The following is a 24,462-nucleotide window of genomic DNA, read 5'->3' on the forward strand; positions in this document are numbered from 1 at the left end:
TGAGGGTAACCTCCAGGTCATTATAAGTCCTAAAACATTATCCTGCTTCTCACTTATAGGTCGTCGGTGTTGCTGACCCTCGTCTGTTCAGGTGTCGACGTCTTCAGCACCTGTACAACATTCCAGAGGAGAATGTGTTCTCAGGTGATTGACTTACACACATTTACCTGGGTCAGGTAGATGTAGCAAAGTTTGTTTATTTATTGTTTTGTTTTATTGAATCCTTTAGTTGTTGACTGCCTATCACTACAACATCAACTCTTCCAGGAGCAATAATTACACATAACTTGTACACATAACATACACAACATATAACATGTCATTCACAATATCATTAGCTGTGCTTCACAATTGTGTTTCATTACCTGCTGTCTAAAGATCTTGAATGTACTAAAGGTTTGTAACTCATGTGCTAGTTCGTTCCATTCAGAGCTGCTGCTCTATATGTGAAAGATTTCTTAAGACTATTTATCTTTTGTTTCTCAGTTCCAAAGTTGTTAGGTAGCCTCTGAAATCTTACTAAATCACAATGTTAATTAGGGAGTAAGGCCGAGGTTACTATAAAGCCATTACAGACTCTCTCAGGCTGTTTTCTTTTAACCCTTAAACTGCCAAACCCGGATATATCTGGCACACCTATACATGTCCTGTGTGCCGCACCCAGATATATCCGGGATTGCATATTCTCCCGAAGTAGCAGCTTTGCGGACTTCGGTCTTGTTCGGGGGTTTCTTTTTGGAGGTCAGCGGCCAAGCCTGGCACTGATAGCATTTTATAGGGCTGAAACTCTGGCAGTTTAAGGGTTAAGTTATTACATTTCATTTATTCTTTTAAGTTCTTGCCATTTTCTTGGTACATTTATCTCTTAATATGGGCCAGATTCCTTCACCAGTCAGTAGTGATTAATAATAAATCAATTTGTACATGTACATGTAATAAGAAAATGGGGGCAAATTGAAATACTTTGACTTAATCAGGCTAAAAGGAGTTTGTTTTTAAATCTTAACTTGAACTTTTACACCTCTACTATTTGTCCAGACTGGCGAGAAGCTGCGGACAGGGAGAAGTTTGCTGACTGTGTTGTCATAGCAACCCCAGACCAGCTGCACAGGGCTCCCGCGGTGGCCTTCGCTGATCGTGGCTACCATATCCTTCTGGAGAAACCCATGGCAGTGAGTTCAAACAGCCTGAACTTTAAAGTTTCTTAATAAGACCACAATAATTTGATTTGTTGATCCTTTAAGTGTTTGAATAAAAAATGAATGATACTTTTAAGTATCATTTAAAACCAAAACATGAAAACTACATGTTTTCTGCCCAGCCCTCTGTTTTTACAATGTCCTTTGCTAAAGTGTTAATTTTAGATGCCTGAGTTGAGATTCACTCTGTTTCAGTTAATTTTCTATTGTCTAAAATTCAAATCCAGACCATGCAATGATAACATTGGTTCATTGGTATACATGCGGATATAAAAACAGTATTAAAATGTACATTTGTTAAAAGTTATGAATTATTGCAGCTGTAAATTCATTTATTGTTGGGAGCACCTCATTTCATGCAGACTTCATCTCCTTTGGAGGAAAGCTAATTGTTTTTGCATGGTTTTAAGTTTGCGGGTGAAAAAATTCTGTAGTAATATAAATAACAAGTTAACGTTAAAATGTTTTAACAGTGGGGAGGTCACCATTAAAAAAAACACAGCTACGGAAACATTTAAGGGTTTCTGATGTGTACACTATATGCATGATCTACTGATGGTAATATTGTCTCCATATAACGTCAGGTGACAGAGGAGGACTGCAGGCAGATTGTGTCAGCTTGTAAGAGGAACAGTGTCATCCTGTCGGTGTGTCATGTGCTGAGATATTATCCACCTGTGCAGAAGATAAAGGTGATTATAGACTGATAGAACCTGACATTGTGTATGTTTGTTTCCTTGCTTCATGATACATGTACACCTAATTAATATATATATATATATATATATATATATATATATATATATATATATATATATATATATATATATATATATATATATATAAGTGATACAGACAAATTCATCTTTTCTAATGTTTTGTAGGAACTGATTGACAGTGGTGCCATAGGAGATGTAGTCAACATCAACCACATGGAACCGGTAAGATAAAATTCAATGTTTCTTTCTTTGATACCTGAATGATATAAAAATGATATATAACCTCTAGTTAGTTAATAAAGTCCTCCCTGCACCAGATGGTGCATAGGGCAATGCCCATCTCATTTTCAATAGCCCTGGGCCACACAACTTTGTGCAATCACTAGAGCAAGGGGCTAGTCCACTGGTATTGGCATGTGTATGATCAACCACTGTACTAGTAACTGTACTCTTTCTCAAATGCAGGGGATCAAGCTCATGACATACCAACCGACTGCAAGGCAAGCACTCTACCCACGCAGCCATTGCATTCCTCTATATGACCTCTAAAAGCTGCCAAATATCAATGATGACCCTTACCTTTCTATAATCAATTTTCAGGTTGGTTTCTGGCACTTTGCACATTCCTTTGTACGCGGCAACTGGCGGAACACGACAGGAAGCAGCTTCTCGCTCCTGGCCAAGTGCTGCCATGATGTGGACCTCATTCGCTACTGGCTCACAGGGTCAAGGTCAGGTTGTCACTTCTTTTCATGGCACAGTTCTATGATATAATATTTCTATTTAAGATCAATTCTCATGATTCCAACCTGTGCCAAAATACATCATTGTCATAGAGGCCTTCTCAAGATTGTCTTGAACACCATTATCAGAACTTATGTAGCTCAGATGCTGCATTGGTACATCTCTTTGAATCACTCTGAATTCATGATTTTTCTCGTGTGGCGGTATTGTAGCATCAGATTCTGGTGGAATTATGAGAGTTAATATTATACTGTACATGTATGTAGCAGCTGCTACAATATAGTTCTGGAATGTTCCAACTCAGGACTGTCATCTGACAGTATGTAAACTTCTCCATGCTGCCATCGTGAAAAAATTGGTAGCCAAACAGCTACATTTTGTACATGTAGTTATAAAGTTTAAAATGATATGATACTTTGTAAAGCTGTAAGCATTATTTCTATATTTGTGCAGGTGTATCAAGGTCTCCTCCTTTGGAAGTCTCCTTCACTTCACACCTGAAAACAAGGTGAGTTCACAATAAAGATTTAGCTTCCAGATGTACTAACTGAATGCATGAAAAATGTGCACAGCAAATAAAACGAACTTCACTAACTGCAATCCAATGCCCCAGCCTATATATTTACAAAACAAAACAAAAAGAAAGAGCAGCTTAAACTCAGACACAACAAAAAGTACACTACAAACTACAAAACAGAAATATATGTCAATACATATCACGGTAGTGAATCTGAAAATTCTACTAAATAGTAAAGAATAAAATATGTGAATCTCTGATACCCACGTTCAATCCGGTGGAGCTAGCGTAGATGACTTGCATCAAGTTGATCACAACCAACTGAAAATACCTGAGATGCATTGGCTTCACTGATAATACTGGTAGACATTATGTAGTCTTGAATGAAAGTTAATCTGTGATGGTAGTCAACATCATGTTACAATTTTAAAATTTATATCCGTACACAAAATAAAGCACTTATAACCAACCAGCTTTCGATCAGTCCTCTGATCCTTATCAAGTTGAAATGACCCAAAACCTAAGTCACACATCCAGACCGGAAGTGTGACATCAGCAAGGGGTCAAAGGTGCTTGGAAGTCGGTATCAGCCCCCGTCTCAGTTTAAGGAAGTACACTACCAAAAATGCTTTTTCTTGTTTATCTTGTTTGGCTTCCTCACAGAAAATTTGTCTTCCGGGAAGAAAATTATTCTGTCCCCAAGAAATGTTAGAAAAATGTGCTTGTCCATGGGGCAAGCAAATTTTTTCTTGTTAAGTTTTTGAGAAAATTTGAGATTTGTTTTCTTGTATTTCTCAAAATTCCCTTTCTTGTTTATCTTGTTTTGCTTCCTCACAGAAAATTTATCTTCCTGGAAGAAAAAAAATTGTAGTATTTCTTAAGAGTTGAATCTGGCTAGAAAAAAACAAGAATTTCTAGAATTTTTTTCTTCCATTGTAAGAAAAAATAAGAAGATTTTGCTTAAATGTCTAAAAAAAATTTGTAGTTTCTCGTTTTGCTTAAATTTTTTTCTACATTTTCTTCTGCAAGAATGTTTTTCTTCGTACAAGAATTGTCCATGGGGTAAGCAAAATAAGAAAAAAATCATTTTTGGTAGTGTAGTAGTCTTGTTCCCTCCAGCCTGCAGGTGCAGCCAGCAGGTGTCTGGACTGCCAGGTGTAGAACACCTGCCCATATTCTGCCAAGAAGATCTACCTGAGGAGAGTTGAACAGGTGAGACAGTAAGTCTTAAATGGTTGGACATAAAATTTCATCAAGATACAAAAAATGTAACTGAATAGGGCAGTTTATGTTTTGAGATGATTTGGAAGTATTTAAAAAATTTGTAAACTTATGTAAAAACTTGTAACGTTACCGTAGTTTGCCTTTATCCGTAGGGTAACCTATATCCGTTGTATCTTAAATAGGGTATTTGGGGATCATTATGTCGATTGAAGGTTGTTTCACATTGCAATATTTTTAAAATGTTGACATTTGAATTCCACATCGTTGACCTGAAATTTCTAAATACCCAGTTTTTTTACAACAACGAATCTAGGTTACCCCACAGATTAAGGTGAACTAGCTTTGTAAGGCCCACGGATATTGTTTATTCTGATTTATTGGCTCCATCTCTTATATCATGTTTTAATTGTCTTTCTGTAACATTGCCACTGTGTTTTATATATTGTCAGGGCCAGACAGGCTGGCCTGTCAGCGTGGTGTGTCCTCAGGAGCCTGTGGACATAGAGAGCCTTACTGAAGCACTGAGGACTGGGCCATATGGACGCTGTGTGTACGAGTGTGACAATGATGTCATATCCAATCAGGTAACCATACAAATCAACAATGAAGAAATATGTTCTGGCTCGTAATGTCACACTCTATGGAGGAATCGAAGAATGAACAACATTTCAAAACAACAACAAAGACATTCTTTCTCCATTCTGTTGCTTTTTTAGAGTGTGACGTAATGATGTAAAGGAGGGACATAACTATCAAGACAAAGCAGATCTTGACTGATCAAAATTTGAAAGTCGTGATGAAATGGTCAACATTTGGCAGCAAATGCAGACTATTTCCCTCCCGTCATGATGCAGTCCTGAATATTATACAGACCACCTGAAGTATCTTTTTGTACAGATGTTTTTTGTTTGTTTTCAGGTTGTGAATTTTCAATTTGAAGGTGGTCAGACGGCGTGTCTCAACATGGTGGCCTTCACACAGGAGATCGGCGAGCGACAGACCAGGATTGCAGGCACCAAGGTTTGCCTTAGATTTGTTCAAAAAGAGCTAATGTTCAAGAATTGATGCCTCATTGAATGTGATAACCATTTAAGTTGTTTCCTTCTATCCTAATTCAGTTGCAGGACATCTTTTAAGTTGAAAATTAATGAAGAGGCTAACTTAAAGGTGACGGATGCTACATTTTAAAAACGCTAAAAATGCAATTCATTAGTCACATTGACACTCAGGCTGTAATTTCATGTCATTCTCCTAACTTACTTACTTGTTACTTGATAAGGTCTCCCAGCTAGCCTGCCATTATTGTTCTAGATCCGAGAACCATCAAATTACATGTGTGCAGCCTTACCATGTTGTGTCCATCTTTCCAGGGTGAGCTACGCTGCTCAGGTGCAGGTCCTGTCTACCTCTATGACTTCCTGAAGCAGGAAGAGACAAAACATGACTGTGCAGCAGCGCCATCTAGCAGGATGGGGGATATGCTGCACGGTGGAGCTGACTTCTTCCTCATGGATGCCTTTGTGAAAGCCATACAAGTAATAGTCAAACAAACATGAAGTAGGCACCAAACTAGAGACAAAGGTCCCTCCATAGGATTCATGTAAACTGTATGATAGAATCCTCTAGTAGAATTTATGTTTCTTTGCTAAAACAGATTATTTTGTAGTCACAATTTGAGCAGATTATTATTCGACTGAGCAGAGCACTTTGAACTATAAATGCAGCTTAAATTCACATATCTGATATTTGTGACAAAGTTATCATATTGACCCCGAAGCTTTGTTGAAATTTGAAAAATCTTGAGATTTATAGCAAAGATCTTGAGATCTTGTTTTAAATTTTTAGATGTTTTGACATGATCTTGAGATGTTTTGACTTGATCTGAAATTTCATGACTCAATCTTGAGATGTTTTTAAAAAATCTTAAGATGCTTTGCAAATTTGAAGATATTTTGCCAGTTGCTTTGAAAAAGGTCCCATATCTCAAGATCATCATAATTATCTGGAAAAATCTTGAGATCATTTCAAGGAACCTTGAGACTTAATGAAAGATCTTAAGATTGTTATGAAAGATCTCAAGAATGTCTCAAATTGCCTCGAAAAATCTTGTGATTTACCAAAAATTGTTGAGATTGTTTTCATTTTCAATGAGGCAGAAGGACTCCTGCTGGGGATCATTATGATCCGTTGGGCAACAGAGAAGTTCTTCTAAAAATATGGGATATGTAACATCTATTATCATAATACCGGTACGTTTACGACGATTTCTCTAGCCATACTGATTTGACAAATTGTCAACGCATCATTTTCTCCAGTTACATGTTGCTGTTATAGGTTACCCTTGCCACTTCTTCTGTGTAACTTTTCTGTCACTCTTGTCCTGCTAAAAACGTAATATTGTAATTGTAACACGCCGCGGAATTACACGGCAAACGGGCGCGTGGTTGGGAGGGGGTACAAAATACCGGTAGGAAGAAACACGGCACAATTAACTGCCGCTATGTACATTTATACATCCTCTGATGTTCCTTCCTTTTCTGTCAGTAAATGCATAAAACATAAACCTGCATGAGCATAAAAAATGTCATGAGAAAACGGACGTATACTGTCAAGAATTTTCATTTAACTCCTGTCCGTCACAACCGCTATGACGTAACACTTCACTGCTAGCGTAGATATAAAAATGGCGGGAAAATGGCTGCGTACGTTCAATTTTGCCCATTCAGTCGTAGATCCGGGCTATTATGCAACGGTTCTTCACACTTTTACATGAGTTGTAGGTCACCAACAGAAATTCAAGATTGTTGTTGAATCATGTTCGTCTTGTGCCGTGAGCATGTGTAATTATGATCTATAAATTTGGCAATGAATGTGACAGTGTGTTCGTCCCACGACGAGCTGCCTACCCCGAAAAAGATACTGAAAACTTTTGGCCTTGTTGTCTTCGAATGCATTGTTATCGATGCTTTGTAAATGATGTATTGGGCACCTAGATGTCTGAAGTGTGCACAGCTCAGAAATAACTATTGTTGCATGTGTAGATCTCTTTAAGTTCGAGTATTTTTAATCTACCGGTATAAGTCTTACTACCGGTATTATGCCAATGCATGTTACCTTTAAGCTGTAAACAGTCAAAAGTGTTTTTCCAAAGTCCAGAGGACAATGATAATCTGCTCACTGTAGACAAAGAGTTGCTGTTTCGAGTTTTATATACAAGAAACCATTTTGTTATCAAATCAACCAAATGGCCCCGAAAAATGTCATCCCTTAAATACAGAGTTCAATGCAATTGAAAAAAATCACTGACCTTTCCTGAACGGTTGATGAAATCTGTTTCCAGAGCGGTGACCGGTCCCACATACTGACGGGACCACAGGACACCCTGCAGAGCCATCTACTGGTGTTTGCTGCTGAGCAGGCTCGACTTCAGGACAGGGTCATCAAAATAAACGCAGACGGCTCCTTCGAATTCTGCTGAACACAGCACACTTCTTTTTAAACCCTCAAAATACACCCAAACAGCTTCTTTAGCTGAACACAACACACTTCTTTTCAACCTCAACTACAATTAAGACAGAGCCCTCAAAATACACCCAAACAGCTTCTTTAGCTGAACACAACACACGTCTTTTCAACCTCAACTACATGTAAAGACAGAGCCCTCAAAATACACCCAGACGGCTCCTTCAGCTGAACTCAGCACACTTCGTTTTCAACCTCCAAGCATTTATAAATGCTTGAGAGGAAGTACTCATGCTTTTTTGGTAGCTGATAGTGTGATGACAGTCATGGCAGTAGGAAAAGACCCAGTCACTGACACAGATCTTCCAGCTCATGTATTGGGTTTGTGGGGACAATTAGCTTTTAAACTTTGGTGTTAAAGGCAATTATGCTTTTTTGGGGCACCTGTACATCGTACAACTTGAAATGTCATTTCTGACATTGCCAGTACTCAGGAGAATACAGCTTGCACCCATTAGTGTGGTGACACCTTAAAATTTTACATATTATATATATTACAGAACTATCTTTACTGAGAAGTACATGTCATTAATAATTATATGACATGGAGGGAAAAGAGCTTTTAGAAATTGGTGTTTTTTCAGGGAACATTTACTGTATAACTTGACATGTCATTTCTGACACTGCCAGTACTCAGGACAATACAGCTCATACACACTCAGTACTGTAACACCACACAATACTACATGTAAGTAACTATTTTTTATTGAGAAGTATATATCATTAATATATAATATGGTATTGACAATATACATTGCATTAGGTTCTTCCATTAATTATAACAAATTAACTGATACACAATTCAAGAAGTGTTCACATCCTTTGTACAAAAATCAAAATTGATAACATTTCAATTCTTTTCTTCTACATATATCAACAATGTACGTAATGGCTTTAATATTCTGATTAATTCTCATAAAATTTAATGATGCATATTAAGTACAACATCATTTGTATTCAATAATCAAACTCAATGTATTACTGCAATAGGGAATAATGTTTGCAATGGTCTTCTAAAAGTTACTTTGGAATGGTGCAATAAAATATCTCATTTCAATTGAGAGTGAAACTTATCTTCCAAGTACTGTATTCTATAGATGTAGTTATGAAAGGTGTTATAAAAATTTATATAAAGAGGTATCATGTGACTACGTTTAAACTTACAAAGAAATAGTCGCAGAATTCTCTAGATGTTGAAAGGATCAGTGTAAAATTGAAAATATAAATTCTTTAGAAATATACAAATCTTTTCGCTCAACTTCACTGTTTAATCAATAAAATCTGTATAACATAACGTGTAATATACTTTGCTACACATATAGCTGTGACACTTTGCAAAAGAATTACTGAATGATGTCAACTGACAACATTGCCTTTGTACGACTCCAGCAGGCTGCTAGCTGCTGTACTTTAAGACCGAGTCTCTTCCTCCACAACATGCCTGCTGTCATCTGTACCAGGCTGCCCATACACTGTGGAGGGAAGTATTAAATAAATTAAGGATCAGCAAATGTGATTGCTCCGCCTACCGTAATGCAGGACAACTACACTGATTTGTATGTAAAACACAGCTCTCCCATACATGTAGGCTGCATGAGCAACCTCTACCAGTAGCACACATACTCCAATCCTAGCCTCTGATACTGCAATTGGTATTGCTGACCGCTAGACCACAGCATGATATTCAATGATCATACCTTCGTATAACATGTACATGTATCTTATCTTTTAAGCTTGGACGTCAACCACACCTATCTATTTCATTGGTACATTTTGAAATAAGAATCTAACAAGAGGACAACATATAAGCAGCAAGCTTGGTATCCAGACACCATTGCCTCTATTTGGTACTCTGGCATCCAACAAAGAGAAAACGAAGCCGAGGGAGACCAAAATTCACGTTCATTGACAACCTGAGATCTGATACCAATTAATTGAAGTGAAGAAAATAAAGTCCTTAATAGAGGATAGAGCAAGATGGAGAACACTTTCAAGCCTGGTTTGAGCGGGAGTATTTTGTGAAGTAAACTTGGAGGAATACTTGAGTCTGACTATACTTAACTACCGTACTGAAACTGTGTGTAATAATTATAAATAAAAGTAAAGACTTCCACTCAACAGAAAGTTTAGGTTGTTTATCTCCAGTACCTTAGAACTTACACACTAAATTGGTGTGGCCTAAATGTTGCTGCATTAAATCCATACCTTTCTCCTTAAGTCCATTGCCAAAGTTGCCCCAGACTTTCCATGTGACCATCAGTACTAAGGAGTGGACGAGACAGGCAGCGATACCGCAGGCAATGGCTGCTGCAGGCACCAGGTTAGCATCTTCAGGTGTGGGATCCTCATGTTTGTTGTGGAGCTGTTGGGCAACCTGAGGTTTCAATTTAGCTCAGTTTATTTTTTTTTCTTACATGACACACAATGTCACCAAGCACAGTTAGTGTAGGCATCTCGCTGGATAGTTTTGATGAACACAATGTGAAAAAGTTAGGTGTGACGGATCATTCAGTGTAATATAACCAGCTGCTGCCACGCCATGTGCCTGTGAAGCTGGTGTGTTACACCGAAGGGCGATTAAACCAGCAATATAGATTCAGATACAGTATACTATTATCATAATACCATCGTATCTATGGCAATTTTTAAAAGTAGTGCAGTTCACCCCTAAACACAGTTGCCTCTACAATCATGTCAAGTGATGTTGCAATTTTTGGATCTTAATCCACTGGCAATTATCTATCATCCATCCATGTATCTGTCTCTATGTCCATCCATCTGCCCATCCATTAATTAAGGGTTAATGACCCGCCCCAAGGTGTATGTGGTGTCATAACGCCTGGTCCTTTGCTATAACCACCGAATAAAACCACCGAGTGAGCGAAGATAAACCATGTATCTCAAGCTCCATCTGCCCTTACAGCTGTCTTAAGCACGAAGAAGTTGAACCTGTATGTAGGGAATGGTGTGGGTGTAAGAAAGGTAGTAGAAGAACGTTCTAAGAACGCTTCCGTTTAATGCCTGTCTAAGAAGGTGTAGTATACAAACGCGTTCAAGATTTTGAATAAAATTGAGTTCTTCGTTTGTCCGTCTACCACCATGTTTTGTTTGTCCTAAACCCACTGCAACAACCCAAAAATCAGGGAAACAACATCACCAACCACCATTCCCTACATGTACATACTAGTATACATTAGACTTTATAGATGTGATAAGTAATCGTACTTAGAACTAACTTTATCATCTTCGAATGTACTAAGCTTGTAAGATCATAAACATACAATAAAGGTCTTCATTCATTCATTTATTAATCAATCTAATCTACTTGTAGATAGTAGCTGTACAGATGAACATTTATATGAAAGTTCCAGGTACATACATCCACCATCTTGTAGATGATGTAGGCCGGCTCACACCACCACAGCAGGAGGAAGATGATGACCAACACTTTGCTCTCAAATCTCATCTACATGATGCACAGGTGGAAGGAGGGAGGGTGATATGTTTAGGAATGTATTAAATTTTACATTTCTCTTAAAAAGTAATTATCATCATCAAAATGCAATGTGCTTGGAATATGAAGTTCACCATGGGTTATGAATGTTTGAAGGTTAGGAATGTACTTTATATAACGTTATACTTTTTTCTTTTATGCATAAGCTAAGTCTTCAGCAGCACTCATACCTGTTTCTTAACTTACCGACAAGTACCCCAGTGTGGCCCATACCAACACAAACACAGTCCCCACAGACAGCACAATGATGTCTTCAGTGATCAGTTTTGTTCCATTGTTCATCACCAACACCACCATGGAAAGCTGTGGAAAGAGAGAATGCAGAATTTGTGAACCTTGCAAACAAAAGGAGTAAAAACTGATCATCATAGTGATCTCAAACCAGCTTAGCTCAAACAAAGAGGTTAACTTGGCTCAAAAGAGTTAATTGAAGAGATATTATAAGCTAATCTTCCACTGGTAATGACAGAGAAGACAGATGCTGTTAAAAGTATTTACAGGTTCACTCAGACTGTACCAATGAAATTCCTCTAGTTTGTAACAACTATAATGAACAGAAGATCATGGCTCAGTGTCCCATAAGAACGTTGACCCTTTGCAGTAGCTTACATGTACGGTGAGTAACACAGCTATGGGATTCAGTCTCATGACTTCTTGGTCCATATGCAGGGTCATTAACCCATTGGACTATGCAAGGAGTAATATGCTTGGAATATGAAGTTTATTGTGGGTTAGGAATGTTTGGAAAAGACTCACCTCCAACTGGAAGTCCAACTTCAGCAAGGCTTCATTGAAGAAGGTCAGGTCACACATGTCTATATAGTATATAATTTTGTCAACAACAAAAAAATATTAGTCAGGTAACATTATACAATGTATTGTGTAGAATTCACTGGGCTGAAGTGGCCAAAAAGGCAGTAAGCCCCCTTTGCAATCTTGTAACTAGTTTATAGCTCAGACAGCTCATACAGCTACAGTCAAACCTGTCTATAGTGGCCACTCAAGGGACTGGTCAAAATTGGCCACTATAGAGAGGTGGCCACTATAGAGAATATGCTAATTAATTGACCACAAGCAATAAGTTACACATGGTTTTAGTACCCAATGATCTTTATTCACATAATACAGTACTGTACATGTACTGCAATGATTTTTACACTATATGTATTAAGAAAACAAAAGCTATAAAAAGTTTTAAATGTTCTACAGTTGATATTGTCTGAAGAGACCAGCATCGTCATCTTTCGTCTTGTATCCTTTGATACTTCGCCGTCCGTGTGTTCCCGCTCGCGTTCACACGTCAGATTCGCCCATTATGCTAATGTGGTACTCACAAGAAAAGTCACGTCATTTTAGACTTATCTCTTAATAAATGTAAGAATAAAATCCATCATAGTCTGAAGTTCATATCATTTTCTCTTTGTAACAATTTATTTAGAAATTTTTGTGATGTGAATTAACCTAAGCGATAGTGTATTAGAACGTAACTTTAACACAATTTACCTCCGTAATATTGGTGTCGTCTATTGACCTTATATGACCTCGTTTGTATGGGTAGCGCCAGTTTACGAAGTTTTGTTTTGAAAATAATTCAAAGAGGTTTTAAATCCGGCGTAGGGTGACGATACGGCCGCTGTATATGGCCGAACGCGTGCCGAAACATAGATCAGCGGTCCGCGTGGCCGTAATCGGCAGTGTTTTTGTACCTGCGGGACCGGAAATCGTGTGGCCGTGGCCGCGTTGGACAGGTGGCCGCTAAGCCTATCTCTTAATCATTACAAATCCAAGGGACCGACAAAAAGTGGCCACTATGGACAGGTGGCCGTTATGCAAAGGTGGCCGCTAATACAGGTTTGACTGTACTAGCTATGGGCCTGACTGAGTGAATGAGTGAGAATGAAACAGTTACCCTGTAACTCTGCATTGGCCCCCACTGTTCTGAAGATCAGGTTACGTGACTGATAGAAGGACACCAGGATGTAGACAGCCAGGGGGACGACAATCACAGAGACCACCACCACCAGTATCAGCCGCACCTAAATACCACACACACAAACACATGCTGTCTGTATAATGTCTCTATATTACATATTACCTCCCTTACACACACAAACACATGCTGTCTGTACAATGTCTCTATATTACATATTACCTCCCTTACACACACAAACATATGCTGTCTGTACAATGTATTAAATTCTCTTACAATATTGCATTACTGACATCTTTGGTCTTACATATCTCATCCTTTAAACCACATGTTTGACTTAAGCCTCTATCAGGCTCTGTGGATCATAGGTCAAATAGTAGAAATTGGACAAAAAAAGGGAATATTGTACTAGGGGAGTCAGTTCTCGACCCACTATGGCCAGCCAACTCCCCAAGCACACTATTCCCTCTATTTGTCCAATTTCTACTCTTTGAACAACGATTTGCAGAGCCTGGTAGAGGCTAATTTTTGACAGCAAATTTGAGCATGTCAAAATTTTCACAAGGGAGTTCAAAATATCACACCTAGTAAAAAATGCGAAATATCCTCTTTGATGTCATACAGCCAAACTAGACAGTTATGGCAAGACAAGACATAAATGTGACATAGAACACTGCAAGTTTTGATTCAATGAAATTTTCAACATACCAACTTTACAGCATGTTCAGTGGGGTTATCCCATCTTGGCTTCTCTGCATAGTTGACAATACAATAGATGAGGACAATGACGTCTGCTATGATGAAGATGGCAACTTCATAAGGCCGCTCCCGCATCAAGCCATGGACAACGAAGATCAGGCATGCAACTGTTGGGAGAGAAAGTAAATCTTTTAATGCCTTGACAGGTAATGTGCCTTTGGCAGAACTCTTGTTGCGTTTGTTACATCCACACATCCTACCTTTCATGCAGTTAAATACTGCAAATGCAGAAATGTTTGCGATAGTTTTCTGTTGGGGTTTTTGCAGTGGCTGCTTCACCACAAACTCAAAGCCACCATAAACATTTTTCCATGACAGCATGTGACTACTGTATGTGGGGGGTATACACTTTAATCAAAACCACCACAAACACTCATTTTGCAGCTTCTACAAAATTAAATTCCTGCAAACTTACAATCATACATTTACAGAAGTCTTCACCTATTGAGAGTAATGATTGGCATTTTAGAAAATACTTGCCTAAAATATATGCAAGAGCTCTGATTGGCTCATATCTAAACTTTAATGACATGGTGATAAGGTTCAAGCTCAATCTCATACATATTTGATACCTGACATAGGAAATGACACAAGGGCAAAACATTACAATGGGGACATGTATATGGGACACACTATTCAGCAGGATGGTGATCGGAGGAGGAAAGCAGAGCTAGAATTGGATTGGATGGGTTTGTGTGTATGAACAAAGGCTATGACCCACCTGTGTTGATGATGAGGACCAATGCAAAAGTGAAGTCTGCAGTTGTCTTCTCGACACTGGTGAGTCTGTAGATGGTCAGCCCCAGGGTGGCTGCAAGGCCCAGGATGGTCAGAACCAGGAATAGTAACTCATGCTTCTCCAGAGAGCCACAGGACCTGGTCTGGGATGGGAGAGATCAGCAACAGCAAAACACTTTCAGCAACAGCAAAACACTATCAGTAACAGGGAAATGCTGTCAGCAAAAGGGAAATACTGTCAGTAACAGGGAAATGCTGTTAGCAAAAGGCTAGGAAAACATGGTTAGCACCAGCGAAAAGAAAACATATTAAACACTGGAGACAGGGAAACACATAGGGGAACATAGTCAGCACCAGGGACAGTGAAACACAGTCAGGGACGGGGAAATACAGTCAGCACCAGGGACAGGGAAACACTGTCAGCACTAGGGACAGGGAAATACAGTCAGTACCAGGGACAGTGAAACACAGTCAGCATCAGGGACAGGGAAACGCAGTTAGCACCAGAAATGGGGAAATACAGTCAGCATCAGGGACAGGGAAATATAGTCAGGGACAGAGAAACAGTCAGCACCAGGGACAGGTGAGCATCCGTGCACATAATCACTCAAAACCACTGCAAACAAGAGCCCTGTCTTCAATATTGTGTTGCTTCAAACTCTTTCCCACTCCTTATCAAGACATCCCAATGAACTTAAACTAATTTACAGTACATGTATTATTTAATAACCCTATGACAGAAGGAAACATATAGAAAGCAATGACAAATTTGAAAGTGGATTTTTTTTCAATTCTTGCCAAAGTAATGGACTGAGATGAACATAATAGGAAAAAGAAAGTATTAAGAAAATGGTAATGTAAAAGAAAATAGCTGGAGTGAGTCTGCCACGATGGCTACAGTGACTCAGCAACCCTGAAATGTGCCTACTAGTAGTGGCTCCCATCTGTTCATGTAATCATGAGTGGGCAATGTTTTCCTGGGTTTCTTGCTAATATTGTACTTTGTACTTTGCCTAACATTGACGTATGATGTACATTATGTTTTTGTGGCACAATGTATCGGTTACGTTACAAAATCTAAGTTCTACACCATCATTCTTTAATTTCGCATTATACATATCATTTTAAAAGAAAATCAGACTTCGCAAAAGCATCCGAAACTCACACAATCTCCTGTTTGCCTCAGCAAGCCGAGGTTGTTATTGTATCTGACACAAGGTGGGCGGGGTACGTAAGATAAGGTCGGGCGCACCTGTTAGAGTAAACACCTGACAAGTCCTAACCAAGAGTTTCTCCCCCTCAGCTACAGCACGTGGTGGTCTACTGTGACTTATCGTCACGTTTTCTACTTTGGATCGTTAGCTGTACCTCCGTTACGTTTATACTACTTTACATGAGCAAATAGAGAGACCCAGAACTTAGCAGAAAACCCCTTCCCCTCAACTCAGATTTTCACGTGACAGTTATGTATACGTGACCTGAAGCATGTACAAACGTACTTTACCTGTAAAAACAAGTAACTAGAGATGAGAGTAACATAGCAAAACAAATTGGCTCTAAACGTTCCAGACAGTAATCGTACTGTAAATTGTTAGCTTACAATAAATCAGGACAATATCCACGCTATAATTTTGAGGGGGAAATGGAATCCCCTCGCTTCCTCACACTTACCGGACCGATGGCAGTTTGTTGTGTCGCATGGCGCGGTTTGGTCAAATCACTGATAGTTCGCGGTCTCTCCTCGTTCTCTGACTCCGAATACATCATGGGTGACTGATAAAAATATCACTGAGGGGTAAATATTTACAACAAACGAAGAAAACTGGCGCGATCGACTAACAAACTGCGTGATCACTTCTCAGTTTCGACTTCCGGGTCTGCATAGTCTCGTGCGATCTCGCGATGGTTGTGTCTACAAGCGAGAGTTCACTGTTGTCGAAAACTTTTATTTGACAACGGACAAACATTCCTTAACATATTGAGTAGTAAACGTCACTTCCTTTTCCCATGTTGACATGGTGAAGTACAAAGATCAACAGTTATCAATCAGGCTCTTGTATGACCTATTAAATGGAGGGGTACATCGGTTTGACACAGAGAAGCAGTGCTAGCTCTGAGATGTATTGATTTAGTTCCCAACATCTGCTTGGAGACAAGCAATGACTCTGACAACACCGGATATCCCAGGGGCAAGAATTAATAGGCTGTTTGGCTGCTGAGCGGTGTTACTATGCCATGATCCCAAAATAGCTGCAGCAAGGACTTCTCTGATGTGATTCTCTAAAACAAAGGAACTTCTAAACAACATAGCCAAACTATAGAACTGATTAAGCTATCAATAACATCAACAATTAACATTACAGGTATCAATACATGCACAGCGGAATACTGCATTTGTATTCACGTATTTCTTAGCAATGAAACATGTTACATATGATCTACAGATACTTTATGTTTTTTCTTAATGTTAGTTTCATTGCTTCGTTTCTTCTCTCAATCGATAACTTTAGCCATCTATCTATTCATTTGTCCACCATCTAGTACATATCTACATGTAGTCTATCTATCTAACAATCTATCTATCTGTCTGTCTTTCGTTCTTTCTTCCTCATGTTTTGCCTGTATGGTTCAGTCGTTCTGACTTCAATAGCCTGGTATCCAGCCGTAATATATAGCTCCCGAGTCTCTTCTCTAGATCTCTTCTTCGTAATTGCGAAGAGGAGAGAAGAGACTCGGGAGCTATATTACGGCTGGATACCAGGCTAGTTCTGAATTGCATTTATTAGTGCTTCCTGCCTCTTCATCGCGGGCCCACTATTATCCACAGCAGACTTGAAGGCGCACTTCCGAATTGTTGTAGCAGTCTTTCCGGTGAACTACTCCGAAGTTATGGTATATTTAGCAACCCACAAAGGTGGAACATCCTTTTCGTGTTAATAATTGTTCCTTTTTCTTCTTTTCTTAATCCCAACGGACGTAGAGCTCACTGCATCGGAAAGGCCATAGTTATATGACACATCGTTTTAAAATGGCACAATAACATTGTCCTCAAATCCTGTGGTCCTACCCTCTACCGGTATCATGTAGTACTGGTATTACGCTTAAGTGATCACCTGCATATCTGTCACACCTCACACAAGGTGTATCGTCTTGGGTTGGCTGTAAGTAAGTTAATGAGTGGCTAAAATCTTAAAATTTTCACATAAAGCTATCTTTACATCTGTTTCTATCTACAACTATGTATCTGTATATGTTAAGACTGACATGCATATGTTGTTACGGGTATGGGGCTCACTATATGTGTAAGAGAACGTTCTCTCCCTAAAGGCGCGGTCAGATAGGTCGTGCGATCGTCATTCGATTTTGATGCCAAAGGATTTTCAAGCAGGCCAAAACGGCATTTTGTGTACCAAGACATGTACAGTTGAACTTTGCAGGAGACGTTCATGATTGTCTTTAAAAATGCCCGAAGCTATAGCGATCATACGACGATCGCACGGCCTATGTGACCGCGCTAAAAGAGATCGTGTGTGTCGAGACGAGAAGAGCCGACGACAGAAAATCTTCAAGCAGATATTGAGAGGAAGAATCGTTGTGTCACAGAATCGAGGAGAAAGACTTGCCTCCCAAGATGTGGTTTGAAGACGGTTTACGATAATACACAGTCGTAAAAAATCTTCAAGCAGATATTGACAGGAAAAATCGTTGTGTCACAGAATCAAGGAGACTTGCCTCCCAAGATGTGGTTAGAGGACGGTTTGCGATAATATATGGTCGTTTTGATCCCAAGAAAACCTGAGGAAATTCGAGCCTATCTAGACTTTTCATTCAAACATCCTCCGACCATGACATTGCATTAGCTCCATGCGCCTGTGTGATATGGACATGTTCCCAGTACTGTCGCGGCACAGGAAACGCACTTTGTGATGCCGGAGTAGCCTGGTATCCAGCCGTAATATAGCTTCCGAGTCTCTTCTTTCCTCTCTGGTAATTTGCGAAGAGGAGAGAAGAGACTCGGGAGCTATAATTACGGCTGGATACCAGGCTAATGCCGGAGCTTTCTTTTGCCTCAGGTTTGGAGAAGAGGGGTGTCAGTTTTCAGATAATTTTCTTTGTGTTACTAAGCTAAGGATGTTACGATTTCTTTTATTTTCACGAGCGACTTCTTAACTTGTTAGTCTGTGACCAGAACCTCTGGTCGACAGACTTTTAGTTTTGTCTGGTTTTCGCGCGTTCGCAGCTGTATCTATATGTTCCCATTGTCTGAATTCTATGTGGTTTGGCAGGTCCTCTGTACTGAGGTAGACGATGATGCACGTGGATTTTTTTGGCAGCAGGTGGTTTTAATATGGATGTTATAAAAATAACACCCCTACAAAATGTTCATCTTCCGGTGTATTGGTCCAGATTCCCTGTATGTGGGTCATGCGGTAATTGATATTGTCAAGCAGATACGTGGTTTTATTTGATCGTCAAAGTTAAGTCGCGTTCGCACCTATAACTGCATGTTCCCGTTGTCGCATTTGTACGTTGTTTGGCAAGTCCTCTGCACTGAGGTTGACGATGATGCACGTTGTTTTTTTCGCGGCTGCCGGTTTTATTATGGGTGTATAAAAATAACACCCCTACAATTTGTTCATCTTGCGGTGTTTTGGTCCAGGGCCGCTTTGTGTGAGCCTTGCCATAATGAAATATTGCAAGCAGATGCGTAATGTTTTCTTGTCGTCAAACGCGCGTTCGCACCTGTATCTGTAGTTTCCGTTGTCGCATACGTTTGTGGTTTGGCAGGTTCTCTGCACAGTGTTAGACGATGACGCACGGTGTTTTTTTTGTCGCGCTAGTTTTTTTGCTTTTGGACAGACGGGGACAATGTGGCACTGCACTCAAGTTTTTTGTAACTCAAGTTTTTTGTAACTTATATTAACAGTGCCACATACACGGTACAGACAGAAGGTAAAGGTAGTCTTTTACCTCCCCGACCGAAGTCAGGTACCCATTTTTACCCCTAGTTGCTTTCAGTATGGATGTAATAATGTCAGATATCACCCCTTGTATTTGTACGTTTCACGATGTATTGGTACAAGTCTGCTTGTTCAAGCAGATGCGTGATATGTACATCAATTTTACGCGCGTTTTCATCTGTATTTGCACATTTCCGTTGTCGTTTTATCACGTTTACGCGTGGTTGTATTTGTATCTGTATGTGCTCTGTCTAAATCGTATGTGGTTTGGCAGGTCCGCTATGTACACTGAGGTTGTCGATGATGCACGTGGGTTTGTTTTGGCGGTGTATTTCGGTTCTGGACCGCTTTGACAGTTGTTCACCTTTCTCGAAATATGTTGGATATTTATTTTACCATTCACACAAGTTGCTCAAAATTCGTCAAAATCTGTGACCAGCTGTGACCAGCTGTACATGTTGTCAACAGCTGCGACCAGCTGGTCATGATATTACAAGCAAAATTACATATACCATCTATTTAACACCATGTTTAAATACATAAAGAATATAAGCAAACAACATGCACAAAGAACATAACAACCAACAAAATACCAAACCAACGTCACAGACTATGTTACCTACGGTCACTTGTTTGTGTTTTAACCAGTCAGCTTTTATGTATTCTTTTGATCATGAGACCATATACATACTCCTGACATCATTTACCATTGTTCCCTCACCCTTTCCATGGAACACGTCATGACAAATGTAGACACTATTTACCTCAGACCTAATTTACCTGAGTATGTTCTTCCGGTGACCCCGCGGTTCACCAAACCTACCCTGACCACCCCTACACCTTAATGATCTCGCCCGAAATCAGGTAAAATAATCTGCATGTCCCAAACAAAGAGGACAATGATGTCATCCTATAGCGGCTATATAAATCAGACCGGCGACTCGAGTCTTCAAACAACTTGAGGAACGGGACTAAAGAACGTCAGCATAATAGCTACACAAGATTTCTTTACTACCGTCGACTTTTCACCTCGAGAGATAGAGAAGTTTAAGATCTGGGACTGCAACAACAAGTGTCTCCACCTGATTTATTTAGCCATTCTACAAACAGGGATAAGGTGAGAAACAAATGCTTTTCTTTCTTTCTTTGTTCACATAGAAAAATGTAAAAACTAATAGTAAGAATACAGGAGTTGTAACAAAATTTCCCCGCTGTGCCCCTAGGGCTTTGTGTGCGAAAACTTAAAAGCCGCTATAGCTGCAGGACGCTGGCGTGGCGACAAAGTTTGTGGCATTTTTCTGAGGTGTTGTCACATCAATCTGTTTGGCATTATCTTGGAGCCAGCATGGTGTAACTGTGCTATCTCAGATCAGCATACATTGGTATAACCAGGGGGCAGGTGCCATAGCCTGCAACAATACTGTTTGGCAGGCGTCTGGGGTGTAGTTACTAGTATGTTATAATTACCGATCATCTTGTATGGGAAAAGCGCGACAGTTTTATTGGTCAGGGGTTTGCGCCACTTAAACTTAGTAGAACTTTCTTTGCACGGTGAAAGTTGCTGACGAGAACTTATCACTAGGTTGTTACCTTAAGTTTTCCGCACATAATGTCGCCGACTGTACTTGTATATGGGCTATAGTCACGTGTCCGGATATAGAAATTAAAGGATATAGGTGTACCCTTTCTTGGAACGACCCTTAAGAGAACGTGAAGACAACAACACAGCGGGACGGTGTCTTAGAAACCTGCCAACAAAATCTTAATCCTGCTAGGTGACCACAGCTTTGATAAGTTGGAATTTTCTGCTGACGTTGCCAGGTTTTTGGCGCCCCTGCTTAAGTTAAATTAGGTAAAAGATCGACACCCACCCCCGTGTCGTATCTTCCGTCAAAACAGGATGACCTTAATGCCGATTATACAATTACTTCGTACCTGGCGGAAACTCTCGAAGAACCGTCGCATTTACGCACATCCGGTCGGCATTCCGGCGGCCGTCGGGGAAATCTCACCTGATTATTACAGGTCAAGTACCCCAACCTAGCTACTAGACAGTTGTAGAGACTGTTTCATAACTTTAGACAGGTAAAATCTAGGCCAAACTACAGTGTGTCAAATATATGATCGCAATTTTGAGCAATCTATTATTTACATGAAATGCCTTAATTTTAAGCAGAAATACCACGCTATCTTTTGAGGTCGACGTGAATAAACACTATAGAAGACTCGCCAAACACCTCTGGCCAAACAAACAGATTGTTAATCCGTCAAACTTTGTGGCATTGTTCTGTCCTACCGTGACGTCACTCGCACAAGCCCCGCCCCCTCTCTGCGATTGGTCCTAAGTGTGTATGATCGTGGTTTTGAAGATTTTAAACACTGTTGGATCCCTTCACAAGTATTTATAATTGACATACTATACTTTTTTTCATTTTTGTATTGAATGTGCATTCAATGTGCACGTGTGAATTACATCTGCAGCCAAATTGGGCATAGACAGTTAAAATTAGAACAACATTTTGATTTTATTGTTTAGATAATATCAATAAAAGGTATAGATAATATTGATGAAAAGTCGTTGATATTGTAGTATCTTGATATGTCAGATTACTAGAAGTATTCAAAACAGGCTAAGGAAAAAATAAGGAGGGACAGCATAACACTTGAACATTGTACTCAAGAGATGATCTTTGAGCTTAGGTATAAAGAAGCAAACAGACGACACTGTCAGTCATATGGTCTGGTCACAAACCTCAACTGCTCTGCGCACAGTTGTTCAAAACGACTTCCTGAGTGAGTGGGGTGGACTATAGGACTACAGGGGTAAGCATGCAGTCTTTCGACATCCATTTAGGACGTACTTATCTTAGGAGATGTTTACGACAGCAGACGATAGAGAGTATTCTGTGGACAGTTGTAGCTGTGTCGTACAGGATTTAGATCTCTTGGTGTCGGGAACGGTTCTTATAGATCCTACTCTGGTCGACTAGACTGTTGAATCGATGAAAACCTTCCGTGGCAAAAGAACGTACGGTGAAGTTGACCGTGTCTTTCAGTCCGATACTTAGATAGTACTGTGTACTTTGTAAAGATTTTTCATGCTTTGCACAACATTTGCAAGTGTTAGCCAGTCTGGTGTTAGCGTGGTTGGGTCAATACACACTGAGCAAAGTCTAACTTCTATACGAGTATGTTATCAATTGATAGCATTGTCCTCATATGGAGGTCATGATTTCTCAATTTAATCTCTTTGGGGCTTGAAAACCCCGCCGTGAAGATGTTAATAATATGTCGGGGTACTTTTTGGCTTTTAAGAAAGATAATGCACTTATGGAAATGTTGTTTGACACAATAGAGAAGGGGTTCCAAAATGACGCACTGAAATGAATGTCCAACTCAATCTCATGCTGTTGTTACCTCCGAGAAACGAAAGTTTTGTAGTCGCTTGGTACATATGTATGCAGGGCTCGAAATACTGGGTGCATGTGCACCCAGGTGCACCCATAATTGGAGCTGTGCACCCAATTATTTTTTTGGGTTTATGTAGGTAAAGATATCAAAGTATACTAGCATTCATCATATTCTTGAAATCTAAGTGTTAGAAAGATAATGAAAATGTCTGTCATTGTACTTGTTTAAGAATTTGATAGCATGTAAGTACTATGTTTTGTTATTAGGTTTTTCTGACATTCTACTTGAATTCAAGTGGTGCACCCAATTTTTTAAGCTAAATGCACCAGTGCACCTAGTCCCAAAAATGAATTTCGAGCCCTGGTATGTGAAGGTCGTTTACTAGTATGTCCACACTTCCGGTATTGACATTTGAATGTTAGTCACCTTCACACTAACATAAAGATTGAGTCAAAGTTGGTCAAACTTCAGTCATAAATGAGTCATGACAGAGATTTTACAGAAGAGGCTACTTATTCATGTGGAGGTATTGTTTAAAGTCTGCATATTTATCTAATGCTGTTGGCTTGATACAGATCATTTGGGTTAAGAGAGATGTCGCTAGTCATACATTACATTTTACATTTTCATATTATGGTTGGTCGACACTTGTTATATATTACATGTTATCTCGTATATCTAACAGTAGAATAAATGAAGGTGGATATGAAAATCACAGACCTCTTTGTATATTCTTCTACCGGAAAATCTCTGCACTCGTGACGACAGAGGGTAGAAGAAATGGAACTGATGAAGGTTCTACAGGTGGTTGTCATGGTGATGGCGGCCTGCCTGACCTGTCATGCGCAGAACGACCCGAACAATGACAACATGGGCGCCTTTGAACGGATCCTCGCTGTCTTCCAAGGAGGTATGTCATGTTTTGTCTTGTACAAATAAACATTCAAACAGTGGGAATTAACTGATGTGTTATATACATAGATATGGATTGCTTATACTGAATTAATGGTACAATCATGCGTTTTGTCATTATTGTCTTCGAGCTGAAATTCGCCTGCCCTACGTTGCATTAAACGGATTTGCCTATTCTAATTTATAACATTATATTCATTGCTTATCATAAATATGTTCTGACCAAGCCATCTATTCAGAGCGACTAGCAATTGCCATTAGTACAGAGCAACATATTAACATTCAAACATTCCATTCCATTCCCTTTTTATC

The 24,462-nt window shown here is 39.5% G+C and overlaps 1 protein-coding gene and 1 pseudogene across 1 annotated transcript; one reads left to right on the plus strand and one right to left on the minus strand.

The window, feature by feature from the left end:
- The window catches only part of LOC118430582, a 9,122-nt pseudogene extending 1,217 nt beyond the window's left edge, over positions 1-7,905 (plus strand).
- A 703-nt stretch (positions 7,906-8,608) lies between these two features.
- LOC118430583 lies at positions 8,609-16,618 on the minus strand (the record flags this gene model as incomplete). The annotated part of the gene is given in 9 exon segments (XM_035841550.1): positions 8,609-9,397; positions 10,131-10,299; positions 11,305-11,391; positions 11,626-11,742; positions 12,196-12,254; positions 13,349-13,475; positions 14,078-14,235; positions 14,850-15,009; positions 16,538-16,618. Coding segments are annotated over 9 exon segments (1,020 nt in total), but the record flags the coding sequence as incomplete, so codon positions are not given.
- Between the last annotated feature and the right edge of the window lie 7,844 nt (positions 16,619-24,462).

This window comes from Branchiostoma floridae, chromosome 14, assembly GCF_000003815.2.
Source record: "Branchiostoma floridae strain S238N-H82 chromosome 14, Bfl_VNyyK, whole genome shotgun sequence".
Lineage (NCBI taxonomy): Eukaryota > Metazoa > Chordata > Leptocardii > Amphioxiformes > Branchiostomatidae > Branchiostoma > Branchiostoma floridae.